At 32.5% G+C, this 15217-nt stretch overlaps 1 protein-coding gene across 2 annotated transcripts in view; it reads right to left on the bottom strand.

Annotated features, from left to right (window-relative positions):
- Positions 1 to 4600: 4600 nt before the first annotated feature.
- The window catches only part of LOC127725212 (uncharacterized), a 62113-nt gene continuing 51496 nt past the window's right edge, over positions 4601 to 15217 (bottom strand). For both annotated transcript variants that reach the window (XM_052232065.1, XM_052232066.1), the window contains exons 2-6: positions 14823 to 14870; positions 13838 to 14224; positions 8967 to 9254; positions 8447 to 8537; positions 4601 to 5442 (exon numbers count right to left, since the gene is read on the bottom strand). In XM_052232065.1, coding sequence (XP_052088025.1) covers positions 4941 to 5442; positions 8447 to 8537; positions 8967 to 9254; positions 13838 to 14224; positions 14823 to 14870 — 1316 coding nt within the window. In that variant the 3' untranslated portion in view covers positions 4601 to 4940. The remainder of the gene's footprint in view (positions 5443 to 8446; positions 8538 to 8966; positions 9255 to 13837; positions 14225 to 14822; positions 14871 to 15217) is intronic.

Raw genomic sequence — 15217 nt, 5'->3', positions numbered from 1 at the left:
TCGTGGACTAGTCATTCTATTATTTTTTCATCGATTAATAATATTGATATTATTTCAAAAAGATAAAACACTCTTATTGTTTGTGTAATTGTAAGATGCCTCAAAATGGTTCTTATATCACATGCCACCTTCCTAATAGAACATTTAGATTTCATAATGCGAAAGCAAATCTATGGGTTCTTTTTTCCACACTTGTTTTGGTTTTAATATTGTTTAATTTGTATTACGTTCGGGATTTCGAACGGTTGAACAACTCTTAAATCATCCTTTAACACCAGGACACTGAATCTGAAGAAGACAATTTGTTATATCCGAAACTGTTATTGATTCTTGTAATGTTTTATGGTCTTATTTCGATAATCTTTTATGTTGTTTTGAAATATAAACATACTAGTACTTATATTCTCTTGAGCATGTTGTTTATATGATCAATATGTTGAAAAATAATTATATAACGCATAGTTATAGCATTACCATACTGAGTGGTAAAGAAGAGGCTGAAGATACCAAAGCTAAAATATTGCATACTTTATACAAGTATTATAGCATTTCTGTTCTCTTATAGACTAAAACAAGAATCTTCTTATATAAAACATTATATATCGGGAAAAACTGTGAGAGGTACACACAACATATATATTATAAGTTATATGGTTTGCTACTGACCCCTTACGGATCCATAGAGGGTTAGTAAAATCCATAGGGGTGAGGCCTTAGTACAATTAAAGTACTGATATTGTATACTGATCAACGGGGGACAACTCCCAAACAATTACTTGAATCGATAAGGTATTGCGTTTAAAATACCGTTCTGAAAATTCTAAGCGGCACATCAGTCATCTCCTATCGCCGCCATGACACCCCCTATGAAATCTACTGACCCCCTACGGGCCCATAGGGGGTCACCACGTGACGGCGTTAAACCAATCACAATGTGACTATTTACTCGAGGTGCGATAATATAAGTTATATGGTTTGCTACTGACCCCCTACGGATCCATAGAGGGTTAGTAAAATCCATAGGATCCGTAGGGGGTTAGTAGTGAACCGTATAACGAATTTATCACACATAGAGCGTTTTCTGCCAAGTTTAGTATAAAATATCAAAATTTAACAATGAAAAATAATAACAATAACAATAGGAATTTATTAACTAACAAGTATTTGTTTAATGTTAGATTTTGAATGATTGTCACTTTACATTTGTGAAATAATTGTGGACCGGCAGCTTGTCTTGTGTTGCTAACAGTAATGGATGATTCATTATAATCAAAGTCCCCTAATATAGCGTTCAAATCGAATTCTTCGAAATCGGAATGCAAACTCTGCGGAGTGTTTGCTTCAATAAGAACAGGTGCCATGGATCCATTTTCAGTAAGTGCTGGTCTTACAGGAGGTGCTGGTAGTGCTGGTCTAATAGGAGGTGCTGGTAAAGCCTCTATCTGGGCTGGCACAGCTCCCATAGTTACTCCCAGAGTTTGTCCCATTTGTAACTTTTCTTGCGTGTCTACCCGTTGATAAACGGATAGAGATTGTACGGATTTGTGACCGGTAACAGACATTATCTGAGCAGCATTAAACTTATTTTTTGACAAAATTGAAGCTCCCGTTGATCTTATGGAATGATTTGTATATTTCTGGCTAAGTTTACATGACAAACTCAAGTCACTCATAAATGTTTTCAGCCTTTTCTCCCCAACAGGTGCGTTGTAATACCTTATTTCGTTGTCGTCATCAACAAAGCAGTCCCTTGGACGCTGCCACAATCTGAAATTTTTTTAAATGAAGAATAAAATGAAGAATTAACTTTATAAAAATCTGGCTTTTCTCGACATTTAGAACAATTATGACACATACCTTCTTTAATATCCTTTTGGTGAATTTTTTTAGCTGTGTTTTTTTTTTTTTTATTTACCCATGTTATTTCATGTTTTTTGAGGTTTTTGTTCTAAGACTTATGATTGTGTTTAAAATTGTTTGACGATTGTAGCTTTTATTTATTGTTAAATTCACTTACCTATCACAATCAGGGTGCAGCTTGCCTGTATACTTTATAATGGATTCCACTGGACAATACATTGAGCCTGGAATACAAAATTCTGTATGATATAGTTATAGTAAAAAAAACATTTTAAAGTATACAAATATGTAGAAAATGTTGACATTCCTTTTTTTTTATTTGTGCTGCAGTCATTGATGATTGAAAAATAAAAATACAAACCATTCCATGCTTTTGCACTTCACGACACGTCAAATAAGATATTAGATGGTCTGTGGATAATCAGGTTACATTTTCATTTTGTGTTTGTTTCGGGGGTGGGACTCTTTAACTTTAAATTACCCAATATTTTGGGATTGTTTTTTATTATTTTTTTTTTGGGAGGAGGGGGGTGTAATTAATGATACATTACTAACCAAGCCTGATGATTATCAAATATATAAACTAATGTACCTGTAGCTTCTGGCATGACTCCACTTGTTGTCTCCTTATCATTTCCTCTATGGTTTTTGGTTAATTCATCTAAAATCTTTTCGATGTATTTCATTCCTGTATTTGGGTCTGTTTTCAAAGCAAAAGTTGACTTGGTCATTGTATGCATATTTTCTGCACCTCGTCGGCAAAAATACAGTCTTATATCATACTGGACTTTGTTAAATAGTCCTGTGGGGGTTTGTGTAGAAAAGTAGACTGACTTGTACAGCTTCTCCCTGTCAGATTCCTGGATAATTGGATAGTGTTCAACGTTTCCTTTTCCTGCTTGTTTCAGTTCAGCCCTTGCAGCGTCAAAGCTCATGTTTGCATATCGAAATGCTGCATCTTTAATAATGTCAAAGTCCTTATTGTTTGCAGGTGCTTTAAGGTGGCGATTCAAGCCATGTCGAATCGATTCCAGGGAAGAGGTTTTATACATGGAACCATCTGTTTTTCTAGCATCAAGGTAGAAATGAGATAACGCTTCATCCAAACGTTGTGTTGTAAAGCTTTCAAAGTCAGCTTCATGATTTTTACTAGTAAGATATTCCCTGAACAATTTTGCAGATAGGTTGTTACTTTTTGTGTCTTTTCGGAGTGAATGTTCCGTCTTTTATCGTCAATGTCCTGACGTGTTGACGTCCCGAATCTCTCCATTTTGTTGCAGACGAAAATATGACGTCACATGTTGTTTGAAACGGGTGATAACTTCAATTAAAGTACTGATATGTATACTGATCAACGGGGGACAACTCCCAAATAATTACTTGAATCGATAAGGTATTGCGTTTAAAATACCGTTCTGAAATATCAAGCGGCACATCAGTCATCTCCTATCGCCGCCATGACACCCCCTATGAAATCTACTGACCCCCTACGGGCCCATAGGGGGTCACCACGTGACGGCGTTAAACCAATCACAATGTGACTATTTACTCGAGGTGCGATAAAAGATTTTGAACAGCTAGCAGGTACCTAAATAGCTATTTTCCTACGCAACGTCAACGACTTAGGCTTATGACGTCTTGCAAATTCTCGATGTTCTTTTTTCGGCGATTGATAATTTAGTCTTAGATGCATGATTTTTTTATTAGTTGTTATTGGCTTTGAACTAGCTATCAGTAACTGCGAGTACTCTCAGATCTGTATTTAGTGTCTTTTTGTTGTTGGGATGTACAAGTACCCGGCCACGTCCACTCTGTATTTTTGTTAGATGTATTTCTATTTGTACCCATATGATGAGAAGCCTTTTTCAACTGATTATTATAGTTCGTTCTTATGTTGTACCGTTACACCACTGTCCCAGGTTAGGGGAGGGTTAGCGCCTTCAAACTAGTTTAACCCGCCATATTCTGTATGTGTGTGCCTGTCCCAAGTCAGGAGCCTGTAATTCAGTGGTTGTCGTTTGTAGATGCGTTACATATTTGTTTTTCGTTCATTGTTTTGTACATAAATTAGGCCATTAGTTTTCTCGTTTGAATTGTTTTACATTTGTCTTTTCGGGGCCTTTTATAGCTGACTATGCGGTATGGGCTTTGCTCATTGTTGAAGGCCGTACGGTGACCTATAGTTGTTAATTTCTGTATCATTTGGTCTCTTGTGAAAAGTTGTCTCATTGGCAATCATACAACATCCTCTTTTTTATATTTAAAGGGAATCTTATTAAATATTTCAATTTATAAAAGTTTGCAACTGTCCTTCCAAAGCAGACTATATATCTTGTTGAAAATTCGTAATTTGAATCCTGGATACCCTTCAACTTCGTATGTGGCCTTTTAAATTTTGGATTCGAGCGTCACTGATGAGTCTTTGGTAGACCAAACACGCCCCTGGCGTACAAAAGTATTCGCCTGGTATCTTTGATGAGTTGTTTTTTAATTTTTTGAGCAAATACTAGAAAATTTGATATGGATGAAAAAAGTCATATAATAAAACAATTGTTGACTTTTGATATCAGTGTGCATATTAATTGGTCACATTAGATATCAAATATTCTCCAAATTAAGTCAATAAATGTAAAATATAGATTCCTTTATATTATTTATGACCTGTTGATCTTTTTTCTGTTTTCACTATCTCAAACTAATGAATAAAGTAACTTACTAACTTAAATGTCAACAAAAAGTATACTGAACATGTCTTTTATTTTAAAACACAAAAATTAGTTGACCTGTTGAATTATCTGAAAATATGACAAAACAATTCCTTATATTGTTATATAGTGTTCACCAAATATAGAGTAGAGATTAAAACAGCATGGCTTTATTACACACAGCGCATTGAGCATTAAGCATGTTTAGAGGCATTTCATCTCAGTTATCGGATGTGGTTACCTATTGACATATGCTTGTTTGAAAACGCATTTGAACTGCAGGTTGCATGCATTATTTGAAGTACTGTCCGAAATCTCCAATTAAAAGTAATTTTCGGGAAATTCGTACTTTTTGTTGCACGTTTTGTTTTGTCTTCATTCATCAGCTTTTCTCCTATTTGTTTTATCAACCACTGCATACGTTTTATCTAAAACAGACATTTCCATGTCTGTTTCGCTGCTGTTTCTTAACAAAGGAGAACCATGTTCAATAATGTCAGATTTTCTCCCTTTATCTACCACAGCATATTCGTTATTACTATTTTCAAAGGTAGATATTTGTTGTCTTTGCTTGTCCGATTCACTAAAGTTGACGGCCGGTTTTGGTTTGTTCCGAGTATCTGGACTATTATCAGTAGCTCCTATTGAACTGTAGTTTCCGTCAGCTGTACTATCTTCTACACCAGATCTTGTACTTTCATTTACTATTCGTTTCTTTTCTAAATCTACAGTATTGTAATTGCCGTCTTCAATAATATCTTGTTGATCTGCGGAAACGTATAGAATATTATCCTTTAATTCGCCACTATCAGAATCAGGATCATTTCTGTCATTCGCAGTTTCTTCTTCTTTTTTTGTTTTCTTCTTTGATCTGTTCCTTAAATTCGAAATAAACATTTATTGGGATAAATGATTTACAAAAAAAAAAAAAAAAGAGAAATATGGAATATTAAATATCAAGGAGGTAATTCACAAAGCATCCGTTATCTAACAGACGTTAATATCCCCGTTAAGGTGCATTAAAATTAAAGATAAGTAAATCTATTGTAAAAAAAAAGTCAAAAAACAATGAACAATAACATACAGAAAACTCAAATTTAGTAGAATAAAAAAATCCCCCCAAAAAACAAAGATTTTCTTGATAACTCATAAATATTCTAACTCACTCTTGATAAATAAAGTTACTGAATAATAATAAAAAGAAACTTCCAACATAAACCATTTAAATAATTTGAAAAGGTTAAATTATGGCATGTTCATTTAGAGAAGTGTAAAACAAACTAATATCATGTACATCAAACTATTTAGCTTCTTTATACGTTATATCCTGGGGTGTACTTAAGTTATGACTGTAAGTGGACTATCCATATTAATTTTGTGATAGAAAAAAAGCCTCAAACAACTAAATTTCTTTGGGAAATTAAAGTTTAAATTTGTAGAGAATATACATACACATGATTTTATATTTTTTCAATTTTAGATTATTGATTCTTAGTATGAAATAACTGTTGTCTTCAAATGCGGGTCGTTTGAAAACAAATCTCGAGGCAGCACGAATTATAAATGGATAATAACAACTTATAATATAACATATATCCCAGATAATATATCTATCAGTACGTATCCAATGGATTTAATGTAAAGACCGAATGAACTGTCTGCAAAAGCAATGACCTAGAAGCACACAGAAAAAAACAAGTAACATTAAGACGAAAGACTAAAGTACCAGTCTAAGAGTACTCTATTATATCGGTTCTTTGTCTCTTTAGTCTTTTTGTGAGTTTCTTTTTATGCTTTGTATATATTTGATGAATCAAGTTATTTCCAACTTTTTTGACAATTTGTTCTTATGTTGTGCCATTAATAAGTATCCAAGGTCAGGTTAAATGTTGTTAAACAATAGAGATTTTTAAGATTTCAACGTATTCAGTGTTCATTTTGTAAAATAATGACAAAAATTACAAATGACACATTTTCTGGTTTCCCGTGTTCGGAGATATCATGATAATATCTTAGTTTTCATTTAACAATAGTTATTTTTTGGCATGATATTATGCCAGTTTCCGTATACAATTCTGTTTGTAATGTTTAAAATAGAGTTTCATTTGACAAATGTTCCGTTTTCCTATTTTCGGAGATTTTACGATAACATCTTAGTTTGTTCCTCAAAATACTAATTTCTGGTTATGAAGTTTTGTCAGTTTCCTGATTTTTTTTTTGTGATGTTTCCAATAGACATATATTTAATAAAATATGTTGCTCCATTAGTATAATAAACAAATTGAAAATTTTCTTTAATTTAAAAACAAATCAAAACGATGATCTTAAACCAATACTCAATTCCCATCACTAATCACTTGGTAAACTATTAGTTTATCAAAAGGATGACAATCTGAACACATTAACTGATATTATCCTGGACGTAATGACCATAATGTCCAGGATAATTGATTGATTAGTGAATGTTGAACGTACAGTTTCGAATACTAAATGTATAGTCAGGACGATAAAATGTGAACTTGATACTTCTTATCATGGCTCTTGTTTTTTATCCCACAAACTTGGCTGGTTTGTTAAATATTTGTTTGGTTATTTGTCTGTCTACTCTTGAGGTTTTGCATAATCTCGATGACGGATTATTCAGAAAAATGTGATATCCGCACGGAAATCATATTTAATGCTCCTAATTAAGGTTCTCAGGATTCAAAAGCTGTTAGTTTTTTTAGATTTATTGGTCATTCCGTATTAGTATTACTATATAAATTATTGTTTTTATTTGTTTTAAAGAAACACGTTTGCTCACCTTGAAACATTCCACAGGAAGACATATTAACCCGAATAGGACACATTTTTCTTACAATAAACAGCCCATCCTGTGCTCTCACTCTTCAATTTTCACATGCTGGGGTAGACGTAGCAAATTCTACATTTAAAGTCTTTGGGTTGACTTGGCCAAGAATCAAACAGCGACTTTCACTTCTTTACATTATTGTGATAAAAATGTCAATAAGCAGTCTTTATACTGTATTGAGCACTGAACAATCTCAAAACCGATGATACCTATACACGCTACAAACAGACCTAATATCACAATATTTGCGGAACCGTTTGTGAAAACCTCTTTTAAAAATCTTAACGGACATTCCCATTAACATCTCCGTTAATTTGACGGGTATGTAAGTTAACTTATGCTTTGTGAATAATCTTGCAGATCATTAAAAACTAAAAAATACATATTTGTTCATTTTTTGAAATTCAGAAATTAATATGCAACAAAAAATGTTTTTTCGCTCATGTCGGTAATGTTATGAGATAATTTTTAATTCACAAGATTTAATAAGTCTGGCCTAACGACATCGCGTGTGCGGCTATTTGTGTTATCTTCAGCAAGGTATAATGAAATTGAATTAAATTGATATAATTTAAATGTATCTATACATCTTAACCTATCCCAACATTTGACCATAAGCATATCTGGTGATTTTAAATCAAGAATGGGATTTACTGCAGATACAATTTCTGGTTGACTGCTTGATGGGGAAGATATAAGGCGACCAGTTGTCAGTATTTCGGCAATTACAATGATTCGTTTCAACGTTTTTATCAATTTCAGTTTTTTTAATTTAAAATTTTGTAATAAGAAGCAAATGAATTCGCTGGTATTAAACCTGCGCGTATATGCTATGGCTCATCGGCATTTATTAATGCGCGACCCTACTTTTCTTTGATTGAGTCTGACGAAATATCAAAGCTGCGAATAGAAACCAACAAACACAGTACGTCTTACATGTTTTCAAATTGTTACCATCGTAGTGACATCCATATTTTAGTGATTGTATGCAAATATACACATATCATGAAATAATTTTAGTTGCAATTACCTTATACAAAGTATAATCATTAGAATAACTATAATTATAAGCATTCCTCCTGCACCCACTCCTATATAGATGTACAGTTCTAAATGATCATCTGTAAAATAAGAAATTGCAAACTATTCCTTTCAACTTAAATATCATATTGAAATATTTTGTCTGTACTATTGTATTATTGTTACTATCAAGGCAATAAGAACAATAAATGGTATGTATTTCCTTTGTTTCTCTTAATACTTATGGTCTCATATAACGATACATAGACCAAAACAAAATACTCATGATTAAGTTTAAAGACAGGTTTTACAGACAATTGTATTTTTCTCTCACACTTATTTCTGATACTTCAAATTCAGATTGGAAGAGATATTGTTACTGTGTATATTATATAATGCATACTGAATTTAATGTATTTGTTGTATTTTTTTACTATGAAGAAGTCTACATACGAAAATATAACTGATGTTTCTGTGTTTTGCTTCAAGCTAATATTAAATTAACTACATCTTAAAATGATTTACATTACCCTCTTCCTCTTTGTTGTATCCTTTCGTTGTTACAGTGGACGTTTTATAATTATCGTTAGTGTTTGTTGTCGATGCAATTTCTTCCTCTTTATTGTATCCTTTCGTTGTTACAGTGGACGTTTTAGCATTCCCTTTAGTGTCTGCTGTCGAAGCTATTTTGTCGGTAGATGATTGTTTGTTTTTATATTTTGTCGTTGCTGATGCATGTGTTGTTGGTATCGTTGTTGTATTTTCAGGATCATCACACTGTATGTTTAATTGTACAGGGTCACCACTCATCAGATTATCTAATATAATAACTATATCTATTGAATCAAATAACGGGATTCACAATAAAGTTCTTAAGTTCAAATTTAAAACAAAATTCGTTTTTTTTCTGTCTTTAGTCATATGAATGTACTCCATATGAATATGAAAATGGTTCTGCTCCAGTTTAGATGAACCGAAGCATGATATTTCATACCTTTCAATCTAGATTAAACATCAAGTGTAATTATTTACCATGTGTTTTATGAATAAAGCAACAAGATTACATTGTATTTTACGTATTCTGTCAAATTAATTTTATTTAAAACATATAATTCTAGAATTTGGACCTTTTGGAAGTTCAGTTTTTTTAAACTGCATACTTTAATTGCTCTTTCAACTTCATTCAACTAAAGGTGAAATATTTACTAATTCCAGACTTATGTGTGTATTTTAGTTCTATGGTATGATAAAATATGAGACACAAGGGACCACATGGCATAGAAATAAGCAGTTTAAGGTTACAGTAAGGCCTTTACCAATTAGGAACACTTATACCGCATAGCAAGCTATAAGAGTCCCGACATGACAAAGTGTAAAACAATTCAATCAACAACAAAAAAACAACGACCTCATTGATGCACAAAGCAATAAACCAAAAATAAATATGATATACAGCAACAAACGACAAGAACTGAGAAACAGGCTCCTGCGGCTCTTTTCACAAAAAATCTTAAGAGTAAAAATACTCGTAAGTCATACACATTTCAGTATAACTTATGATCAATTTTAATCGTAAGATTTTTTGTGAAAAGAGTCGCTGACTTGCAATTTGGACAGGCAAGTACATAATGTGGAAGGCTTAAATCCTTCCTCTTACCATAGACAGTGGTGTTATAGCGAGCACTACATAAAAATACTTGGTAGTTTATATTGAAAAAGGCTTGGCTCATCCTTGACTAGCTGTCAGTAACTGCGAGTTCTGTAGTTGTTGTCTATTCTGTTGTGGGGATGTATTAATATCGTGCCACGTGTTTTCGTTAAATGTTTTTTCTTCTTTGTATCGATCTGATGAGTTAAGCCTCAACTGATTTTTATAGTTTGATTTCGTGTTGTACTGTTACACCTCTGTTCCAGGTTAGGGGAAGGGTTTGGCTTCAGTAAACATGTTTAACCCCGCCACAGTCTTTGTGTGTCTTTCCCAAGTCAGGGGCCTGTCAATCCTCAATTTATGAGTTTTCGTTGGTTCGGGTCTGGCATATTTCTTTTTCGTAATTTGTTTTGTTATAAATTAGGCCGTTAGTTTTCTCAATTGAATTATTTCATATTTTTCATGTCGGTTCCTTTAATAGCCGACTACACGGTATGGATGTTTCTCATTGTTTAATGCCGTACGGTTGCCTATATTTGTTTACATCCACTTCATTGGAACTTTGGTGGATAGTTGTCTCATTGGCAATCATACCACATCTCCTCATTTTTAATTTTATATTATACATGTATATTGTGTTGTAGGTTTAGGAATTTTGATATGTGTCCTAAGGGCAGAAATTATCAGGGTCGGATGTCATGATAACTAGTATTTCAATAATCATTCATCTTTTAGTTTGTTTTCCTTGAAAATTGGTGAAATTCTCCCTTCCGTGTATTTTATTAAAAAAAAAATGTCAGATCCCGGGAAAAGAAAACACATGTTTCTACAAAAGATGAATTGCTGGTACCTTAACTTTATAATAGGGAAAGAAAGACGAAATTTGAATCCCTAGTACATTTAATATATAAGAATTGCCTGTGCCGAATGTTTTTGAATTTTATTAATTATTGCCAGAATAATTGGCAACCATCTATTTTGGGTTATTCAGTAAACCACGATATCTTTTGAATTACTTAGCATTGGAAGTTTACACTTGAATCATAAGTCACATTATTCATGGACAATTGACTCATGGTGTCGGAATCATTATGCGATAACCGGAGGCAAGACCTTTATGGGGTAAAAAAAGAGCGAAAAATCGATTATACTTAAACGCATGTTACACCATTTGATCGTTCGTCAATTTTTTACCGTACTGTTGCGAAAAACTTTATGCACATCCAGGACAAATACATATTTACAATACATCTCAAATTATTTATAGTCACTGCATGAGTTGATCGACAAGGATGAAGGGCGAGATATTTAGATTGCCAATCAAAAACTGTTAGATAGGGAAGATATTTTGATTCATTGAGTGTTGCAAACAATTATTTAATAAACACAGAGATTGACACTCTCTCTACTTGAGGCATTGGATTTAACGTTCCCATTCTGACCGAAAATGACTGCATATTTAAAAACCTGCTAAATTATTTGAGGTTTCAAGATCAAAATAATTGACAAGTTATTCACGCTTTGAGAGTTGTCCGTATTGAAAGTTTAGAATTTTTGATGTTTGCGCTGATACCAGAATAGTTGGCAAACATATATCAACACTTAAACAGTTTGCTTAAGGTTTTGGATGTTTGATGTTTGCCCTACCGACTCTATGGATAGAGAAATGAATTGAATATGATTGTCTTATATCTCTATTCACACTTATAAAAAGAGACACTTTATATCATGTGTATATGGATAACACTTCCCGAGTTTCAGTATTTGAGGAATGGAATTTATAATGATAGATTTAATATCATATCTTCCTTTGTCAAATAGATACTATCAACATAACGCGGACACGATAGAAAACAGCTAGGATGCCTTTTTCAATATAATTATTTTGTTCTACCAAACAGGCAGTTTTCTTTTGAACTTATAATCAATGGCGTCCTTTCGGTGATTGTGTAAGACATTGTACAGTTTATTATTTTGTATGCCACTAATTTTGTCGGTGTGTTGATCATAGAAAATGAAAAGTTGAACAATGTAAACTTACTCCTGATAACCATCTATCTCCAACGCTGGAAGGATAGTATTTAAGGTATGAATGTAATAATTCCCCCAGTACTACATACGTTTGGATTTAACGGTCACGATTTTTAACACACTTTGAATATAGTACATTGGAAGATGTGTTGCATTGTGTTCTCCTGATGGGGTTGTGTATTATAGAAAGAGGCGGAAGATACCAAGGGGTCATTAAACACTCATAAGTAGTAGAAAAACTGACAATGCCTTGTGCAAAACGAAAGAAGAAGAAAGGGCAATAGGTTCTCAAACCAATACATAAAAACCAATGACATAGCTATACAAACTCTACTTATAATGGGGGTAAAGATGAATAAAATCACAAAAAGACCACGAAACATTCCAGTCAGTTCTCTGGTCAGTTTTGGTGTTTGGGTAAAGAATATTTCACATTTAGAGTTTTTACTAATTTACATATTTTATATATTTATCTTGGGAGGGCTTCGATTGATTAATTAATGCGTTAAATCCAAGTTTCAAATATTAATACTCATGTTAACTTGCTACTTACTATCTTGACCCTTGCTTTGTGCGAGACATGCTTGGCTGGTTTATAAACACGCTAGCTCATAAGATAACAGGCCACTATAAGAGATGTCTTTCCAAGTAGGACATATTTTTCTTATTCTTACAAATGTCCCTTGCATCGGTGGAGCATCATAAGCAAATACACCATTTAAAGTCTTTGGATTGATTTGGTCAAATAAAGAGATCTCTTACACTTAATTGTTGCTCAATTGAGACTACATTGGTTTGTAGCTCAATTAGTTAAATGATAAGTTACGCATATATTATATATGGACAAATGAACAAATCAAACCTAATCTAGATGTAGTGTTTTAGCTTTTGGTTTTTGGCTTTATTTTGTATAAAAGAATGTTGCTTTTAGCTTACATAACTCCTTGCTGTTTTCCGCAAGGATTTGCTGTCAATCAAATCTTAATGATGTCTTCTCTAGGACATACGATACAGAAGAGATCTTAAATTGTTTTTGTTTTTTTTTAAGTTTACACAAAGTCAATGTTAATAAGACTTCCCAAATATTCCAAGAAAAATATACTTTCAGTACTTACTTTCCGTTTAGTTTAGTTTGATGTTTCAAGCGCAAACATAACATTTTACATTTCAATACTTTTCCGAAAGAATAACATTACCTTCAAAAAGAGATGTTTTCATCCGATTTTATTTCAGAATATTGTTAACTTTATAGGCTTTTAACATTTGTTTAAGTAAATACCATAATGAAGGTTGATGCGATTGAGATTTGGTAAAAATATACAAATATTGTTAATATTAAGACAAATATACAAGTTTTTTTTCTATTACAACATGCACATATGCATACAGAAAAAATATATAAGTGATATTTCCTTGCAATTTTTAAATAACATTCTTGAAGCAGCACAGGATCAATTGCGTATAAAAATAAATTGGGGTCCATGTGCTATAATTTAGCTAAAAACTAAAAACTTAATCTTACTGTCATAATGTTGAACGTATTGCTCGATTTGTATGCCAACGCAGTAGATATCTCATGTTTAACTAAATATACAGATTATTTGTTTTCCCTTAACATCGCTGCAAAAAACTTTCTAATTTTCTACTTTCGTGTACAAAATGTAACAGATGAGGAAACATCGTGTATTGTATTCACATTTTAATAATGCAACAGAAACATACCTCTATATATCTGCATACAGTATCCTCTGCTAAAATTACCACTAATAATTCTTGATTTCAATTCAATAACACCGTTTTTTTCTAGACCAATTACTCGCTTGGTAGTACCACTTATACAATTAATTGGATACCGGTTGCTTGCATATCCTATAACCTCAGGATAATCAACATCAATAGCTAGTCCACAGTTCTCTGTCAATGGAGCTGAACTACTCAGTCCTTGGTATTTTCTCATTTGTACAATATGACTTCCTTTAATATTCTTTAAACTGACACGACATGTACAGTTAGCCTTCTGTTCCATTACACGTACAACTACACTATCAATTTTATCATATCCGTCTTTACTGTCTTCTACAACGTGCTCATCTGTACACATATCTACCACTAGGAAAAGATTCATCGATCAATGTTATTAGATAAACGTGTATCATAGCATGTGGTTATTAAATCAGAATGGGATTATTTTAGATTAAATATTAAAATGGAGGCAGGTTACGTATTTTACTTTTGTATTTGTTGTCTCATTAACATTTACTCGTGTCTCAAATATCCTTTTACACATACGCGTGTGGTGAACGGTTTTAACTCGTTTTTCAAATTTAAGTAATTGATGATTACACAAAAATATAAATTCTTTTTACGTTTTATAGATTCCATTTAATTGTGTACATATCTGATGACAAAACAAAGAAAAATGTGTGGAAATGATTTACATAAAGTTTTTAACTGTCAAACACCTACATATTCGATTTCATTGCGTTCGATGTATATTTTTTGATTTACGTTTATCAAGTGGGACCATTCAGAGCTAATAGGTAAATATCAACTGGAAACCAGTATATATTTGTACAGTTTTGTAGTGGCAAGTTGATTTAAAACATCATGACGGTGTAAATTCCATAACAAATTCATACCATTATGAAAACTAAACCTAGAGTGTATGAATACAATATTGATGAAAACAGAATTTTAAGTTTAATACCTATTTTACTGTCAATGCCAGAACACGGGTCATCTACAGCATGTAATTCTGAAAAATATAGTGTATCTCGTAATCGTTTCTGCAGAATGAAGAAAAAGTAAAAGAACCCGAAAGAATAATTCAAGATTTGAAATTTGTGATTCAATATTTCATGGTTAAGATTAGAAATCTATACTCAATATCTTGATCATGCATTCTAATTTCAGTATCTGCATTCCAAATTCCCAAATTTTTTTATTGAGAGGTGCATTACCTTTATTGTTAAAACATAACTTCAGAAGCTTAGGAAAAAATATATAGCATGACCTATACTTTTTTTTTCAAGCAACCATTAAAAGATACCAATCAAGGTAAAAACAAAATGATGGAATCGAATGAACTCCAAAAGGAAACCG

Source organism: Mytilus californianus, unplaced genomic scaffold (genome assembly GCF_021869535.1).
Source record: "Mytilus californianus isolate M0D057914Y unplaced genomic scaffold, xbMytCali1.0.p SCAF_15, whole genome shotgun sequence".
Lineage (NCBI taxonomy): Eukaryota > Metazoa > Mollusca > Bivalvia > Mytilida > Mytilidae > Mytilus > Mytilus californianus.
Note: the sequence above shows the minus strand (reverse complement) of the source record. Positions and strands in the feature narration are given on the sequence as shown.